Source organism: Neophocaena asiaeorientalis, unplaced genomic scaffold, assembly GCF_003031525.2.
Source record: "Neophocaena asiaeorientalis asiaeorientalis breed wild unplaced genomic scaffold, Neophocaena_asiaeorientalis_V1.1 scaffold14, whole genome shotgun sequence".
In the NCBI taxonomy this organism is placed as follows: Eukaryota; Metazoa; Chordata; class Mammalia; order Artiodactyla; family Phocoenidae; genus Neophocaena; species Neophocaena asiaeorientalis.
This window is the reverse complement of record NW_020175192.1, coordinates 4,255,466-4,262,355: the sequence shown is the minus strand read 5'-3', so window position 1 is coordinate 4,262,355 and position 6,890 is coordinate 4,255,466. Positions and strand designations below refer to the sequence as shown.

At 33.1% G+C, this 6,890-nt stretch overlaps 1 protein-coding gene across 1 annotated transcript in view; it reads right to left on the bottom strand.

Annotated features, from left to right (window-relative positions):
* Nucleotides 1-2,087: 2,087 nt before the first annotated feature.
* The window catches only part of ADAM2 (ADAM metallopeptidase domain 2), a 91,095-nt gene continuing 86,292 nt past the window's right edge, over nt 2,088-6,890 (bottom strand). Inside the window, exons 21-23 of the mRNA XM_024765165.1 lie at nt 4,020-4,179; nt 2,792-2,855; nt 2,088-2,383 (exon numbers count right to left, since the gene is read on the bottom strand). Of these exons, the coding sequence (XP_024620933.1) occupies nt 2,822-2,855; nt 4,020-4,179 (194 nt within the window). The 3' untranslated portion in view covers nt 2,088-2,383; nt 2,792-2,821. The remainder of the gene's footprint in view (nt 2,384-2,791; nt 2,856-4,019; nt 4,180-6,890) is intronic.

The following is a 6,890-nucleotide window of genomic DNA, read 5'->3' as shown; positions in this document are numbered from 1 at the left end:
GAAGCTGCTGGCTTGATAGAATGGTGGCATGGCCATTTGAGCACTCTATTACAGTGCTGGCTAAGTGGCAGTGTTTTTCAGGGCTGGGGCAAGGTTCTCCAGAAGACTGTCCAATATATGATGCTGTTTCTCCAGTAACCAGGATTCATGGGTCCAGGAATTGAAGGGTGGAAAGAGGAGTGGCACCACTCACTATTACCCCAAGTGATCCACTAGCAAAGTTTTTGCTTCCTGTTTCCCAACTTTAAGTTCTGTTGGCCTAGAGGTCTTAGTCCCAGAGGGAAGAATGCTTTCGCCAGGAAACACAACAGTGATATCTTAAACTGGAATTAAGATTGCTGCATGGCTACTTCGGTTCCTCGTACCTCTGAATCAATAGGAAAACAAGGGAGGTAAGGTATTGGCTGTGGTTAATGATCTTGACTACCAAAGGGAACTGCACTACTCAACAATGGAGTAAGGAAGAGTATGCATGAAATACAGGCAATCCCGTGGAATGTCTCCTCGCATTACCATGCTCTGTAATTACGGTCAGTGAAGAACTACAACTCCATCCAGAAAGGATTACTAATGGTGCAGGCCTTTCAGAAATGAAGGTTTGGGTCAGCAAAGCAGCTCAGGTGCTTGATGAAGTCAAAGGGAATGCAGAGTGGAGAATAGAAGAAGGTAGTTATAAATACCAGCTACAACCATGTGACTAGTTACAGAAATGCAGACTGTATTTTCACAATTATATCCTCCTTATTTTGTTATGAATACATTTGTCTGTATATAAACATATATTAAGCAAATATCTTTGCTTTCTTTCCTCTCATTCCTTTATCATGTATCGACTTTGTATAAGTATTTAAATATTTTAAATTTTACATCGTAGTATTTAAGTTATAAAATATCAGGAGGAGAGTAAACATCACTCAGGGGCTTTATCTCCTCTTCTGGAAAGGAATTAGGGCACCTTTGGTTGTATGCAGGATAGTTATATCACTTTAGGCAGAGTTATGACCTTCATTTGGAGATTAAGTATGGCTTAAGGAGATGCATATGGGTGCCAAGTTGACAAGGGGGAGACTTGTCCTGGTTAATTTCATGTGTCAACTTAGGGATGTCCAAATGTCTGATAAAACATGATTTCTGGGTGTGTCTGTGTGTCTTGGGAAGAGATTAGTATTTGAATCATTAGACTGAGTGAAGGAGAGACTACCCTTACCAATTCAAGTGGGCATCATTCAATCTTTTGAGGGCTTGAGCAGAACAAAAATGTAGAGGAAGGTCACTTTGCTTTCTGCTTGAGCTGAGACATCCACCTTCTCCTATCCTGGGACACCAATGACACTCCTGGTCCTCAGGGTTTTGGACTCAGATTGGGACTTACATCATTGGCCCCGCATTTCTCAGGCCTTCAGACTCGCACTGAATGACGCTACCAGTCCTTTCCCGGCTCTCCAGCTTGCAGACGGCAGATCTTGGGACTTCTTTGCCTCCAGAACCATGTGAGCCAATTCCTTTAATAAATTTCCTCATCCCTCCCACCCCCCATCTATCTATATAACTCCTATTGCTTCTGTTTCTCTGGAGAGCCCTGACTCACACATTTATATTATTGTAGCTTCTTCTTAGACTTACCTTTTGCACTATGATATGTTCTTCTTTATATCTACTAATGCTTTTTGTGTTAAAGGCTACCAAGCTTTCTTTTGTTTAAAGTTCCATGGTATATATATCTGTCTTTTACTTTGAACCTTTATATAACTGAAATTGGGCCTCTCACTGTTGTGCCCTCTCCCGTTGCGGAGCACATGCTCCGGACGCGCAGGCTCAGCGGCCATGGCTCACGGGCCCAGCCGCTCCGCGGCATGTGGGATCTTCCCAGACCGGGGCACGAACCCGTGTCCCCTGCATCGGCAGGTGGACTCTCAACCACTGCACCACCAGGGAAGCCCTGAAATTGTCTTTTATAAGCAGCGTATAGTTGAAATTTTTTTCCAAATCTTTTTTAAAAAATTTTTATTGTTGTCTTTTGATTGGTTATGGACCATGAGACTATAACACAACCACACACCATTGCAACTTAAAATATAACAGTGGCCTTTAATCATGGTATTGCATGTATTATACACTTTCCTTACCTCATGCCTACTCATTAACAGAGTTAATGCTTACTAACAGAATTAATATGAGGTAACTTTAAAAATAAGAAATATGTAATATAAAAACTCATAAACATGCATTCCTTGCAAATAAGTTATTTGTGGTATTATGTTATCTATGAAAACTTTTTTCTTGACAGCTGAAAGACATAATGCACAGGTTTTGAATCCCAGGTAATTAGGCAAGGCATGTACGTTTTCTTTTCCATTTTTCCTGCCCATCAAAGATAATTACTCTGGTAGAATAAATAAAGGGGGAAAAGTCACCTGTATGATCAATCAAGTTAAAAATGATGATTAATTCAACAAATGGCATGAGGGTACACTTATTTTGAAGTAGAGTTCTATCATGTATCAATAATTTATTTGTAACCAACATTTTGAATACACAAATGCTAAAGAATTAAGCATTATTAGAAAAAAAGAGAAAAGATAGCACTCCAAGACATGTTTTAGGTGACAGATTTACCATGTCTATGATATAGCTTACAATACTGAAAAATATGCCTCAATTTGATTTTTATTATATGCAGCTATATTACTATCTTCATTTAATATACATTTATATTATTTCTATCTACCTAATACATTGAATTTTCTGTTTGTCTGTTTCTTCCTCTCATCCTAAAATAGTTGATACTTACTGTGATACCATGGATTCTTTGTTTTCCAGGCTAGTCTTTGGTCTCACTCTCACTTTCCACTTGCCTATATATTTAAAAATAAAAATAATCATTTAAAATTGTATTTTCCTCAAAGATGGTTCTACAAAACTCTGTACCATTTATCAGTATTGAAATAGTTTTGAATCCCTATCTGAGATCTGGGAGCAGTCACTACTTAAGAATATCTTACCACCGAGAGCACCTCTTAACTGGTAAGAAAGACTAATATGGGAAAAAGCAAAGTAATGTAAGTTTATCTGGAAATGAACTCAGATCATATTTATATCCATGACATTATTAGCTAAATAGTTTTACACTTTTTTTTAACCATTCATATTCTGCCCAGTTTTTCCACAATAAAGTCATCTAATATAAGAAAATTCCTTTAATATGTTTATATATTATCTGAATTATGTGACTATTTTATGTGTTACATTACTTCAGCAATTTTACATAAACTTTTCAAAATATTTCTATGAAATATATTCTCTTTTAATTAGTATTATCAACTTTAAATACTTCAATAAAATTCTTTAAATATTTGAATAAAATTCATTTCATTTTAATTAAGATGTAGGGCATAGATGTAAAACTCAAAGGCAGAAATTATTTTATAGCAATTTCCATGAAAGGAAATAAACCAATTTTAATATTTATTTTATTCTTGAAGCAGATTTTCAGATATTTATAAGGTTATTTAATTTTAAAAAGTTTTTTCTGTAGATTAGCCATGGCTATATCTAGATTTTTCAGTTTTACTATTATATATTAATTTCTAAACTTTTCCAACTCTGCCTGCCTCTCAATTTATTTAAGTGTCTTAAAGCTTAACTACTCTCCTAAATTTCCATGCTATGTTTTAATAAAATAGTGTATGCAAAATTCTTTGAAATATATAAATATTAAAAAGTAAAGTAATAATATTTAATAATTAAGATCAAATAGTAAAAGGAGGTAGATAAACACTAACTAGAAATCATTTCTACTTAAATTTACCCTTAACACAGTCCAAGTTATTTTAAGATTAAAGAAATGTATTATTCATTATATTGATCATTAATATATTACATATTAAATTTCCATATAAAGATAAATATATAATCGGAATTATTACTAGTTATATCACCATAATGTTATTTATTGATAAGTTACTATGTAGGCCAACTAATTACAAAAGTAATGAATCTTAAATATGAAATTAATATACCCATCGCTTGTATAGTCCTCAGTTCTCCAATTTTTTTTTTGGAAATAAACTTTTACCAGTGTAGCAATCAGTACACAGAGAATAATGAAAAAAGGAATGAGTAAGAAAAATGGCCATCTCGTAGGTGTGGAATAGTAAACATTCTCAATATAGCGCCTGTCTAGGAGAGAAAATACCAGTGATTTGAAAGCAACTACCAGGAATATAGCAAAACCATTTCTGCATTTTAATATGACTATTAGAATAAAATGTTTAAACATTTAATAATTTTATAATTAACATATTTTATATGAAGAGGATAAGTTGACATCATAAGTGCTCAAAGTTAGACTCTTCTCTTACATAATAGTCCTATATTCCTTGCTTGTTTATTAAGAACCTTCTATTCCATGTAGTCTCTTTTCAGATCTGTCTCATAATACAGACGAAAGGGATTATAGTGTGATCCCAGGAAGAACTGAATTTTCCCTCAATACTCAATTTTTTTTGTAAGAAATATTGCATATGTAATAGCATTTCAATGAAGTCCAAATTCTTTTCTTTTATTGCATTGGTATTTATTTTCATGTTTCATCTAAGAAATTAATTGCTTAGCTCAAGGTCATGTAGACATTTCCTGTGTTTCTTTCAAGAATAGTTTTAGCTTCTACATTTAGAGTTATCGTCTATCACACATGAATTGTGAAGTAAGTTGTAATTTTGAGATTCATTTGGCCTTATGTGGCTATCCAGTTGTTAGAATACAATGTTTTGAACTGACTTTCCTTTCCCGTTGAACTATCTTTGTACTTTTCTTGATTACTGTAACTATATACTAAATCTATATTATTCTAAATTTAATATAAGGCAAATAGACTAAGTTGTCCTTCTTTGTTGTACTTTTTCAGAGCTCTTTTGGTATTCTAAGCACTTTTGTGTGTATTTTATAATCAAATTGTTGATACCTAAAATGTTGCATGCTTTTATGATTGGTCATTTTTATCTATAGATTTAATTTGGTGAGAATTGACATCTTGGCAATAATAAACTTTCCAATAGGTGAGCATGGCATATTTCTCCATTTATTTGTATGTTTAGCATCTATCTGCATCTTTGTTTTAGTTTCAGTCTTGCACATCTTTTGTTAAACTTATTCCTAATATTTTATATTTTGATAGTATTGTAGATGGTACTGATTTTAAGTTGGTTTTCATTTACTGCTGCTAGTATATAGCAATACTACCCACTTTTAAACATTTCCTTTGACCTTTCGAAAGGTTTTTATTACTTCTAGAAGGATTTTTGTAGAGTCCTTACGATTTTTGATGTAATTAATCATATCATGTTCGGTCTAATTTCATCCTTTCTAATCTTCATGCTCCTGATTTTTTGTTCTTTACTTATTGCACTGGCTATGACTTAGGGTAAAATATTGACATGGTGAGAGCAGACTTCATTGCCTTGCTCTCAAATTTTGGAAAAAACGATGCATTTTATTATAAGATATATTGGCTAAAATTTTTTTGTTGATTCTTTTTATCATATTGATGAAGTTTGCTTCTGTTGGTAGTTTGTTGCCTTTAAAAAATTCATAAATACGTGTTGAATTTTGTCAAATGACTTATGCATCAAAAGAGAAAATGATATACACTTAAAAAATTCTTAATTTGGTGAATTGCACTGATTGACTTTCAAATGAATGTTTACATTTATGTTTATGAAGTATATTGTTCTGTAATTTTTTCTTTGTTAACTTTCTTTCTGGATTTGGCATCAGGGATATGTTTTCCTCATACAGCGAGGTGACAGGAGTCACTTCACTGCTACTTTTTAAAATGGTATTTCTTCCTTGCAAAAACTTGCCAGAATTAACCTGTGAAACCATATACATCTGTATTTCTTGTTGCTGTTATTTTTGTTGGTGGTGATTTTCAAAAATCACAAATGCACAAATCATGAAGTTTGGGCTTCTGATTTCTTGGTTATACCCTATGATTTATAATTCCTTTTCCATAAGGAGTAGCCCTTATAACACTTTTTATATTAGAGTAGCTTTATCAGTCTACTTTTACCCATAATTGATTAGGACTTGAAGAACATATGTATTATCTTGACCGTTTTCAGTCTGACTGATGTAATTCCTTAAAAATGTATGGATTTCTTGTGTATTAAATAAAAAATACACCCCATTAAATGAAACCACACCCACAAATCTTTTTAACATAAATCTGTCTATATTGGACTCTGGTGAGGCTGCTATAAAATAACCTATTTAACGTTCATAGTAGCCTTATTGTTTAAGAGTTTTTAAGAGGCAGTCCAGTACAATACTGAGAAGGCTTTTTGTATATTGATAGATGAAGGTGTCTAAGAGGCATCACTTTAAGTTTTCCTGAGGTCTTAACAGAGGGGTTTACATACGCTTGACAATTTTTATCTGAGATCAAATTTTATGGCTCAGTATCTCAAATTTAGCTGTTAGCCATTTCTTACTTTAAGAATGTTTTGCTGGAAGAATTCAGGAATAAAAATTAATTTTATTTTCAAACCAAATAAATTCTAGCTCTTTTCAAGTAAAATAGACATTTTACTTGAAAACTGAACTGTTCCTTTATTAATAATTACTATCATCTTGTATTTTATCATAGGTAACTTAAGTCACCCAACTTGGAAATCTTGCTGACCAGAACCATGAATTCTACTTTCCACATTACCACAGGCAGCAAGGATGCCACACAATTCACTACTTCATAATAAATGTCCTCATTTCTCCAACTTCTAATAACATGTTTTTAAGCTGTCTTTGAATTGCTCACCAACAGTCTTCTTGAGACAATGTCAACATATATCAGTAGTCGTCAACAGTTTCCTGTTCTACCTTCCATGCACCAC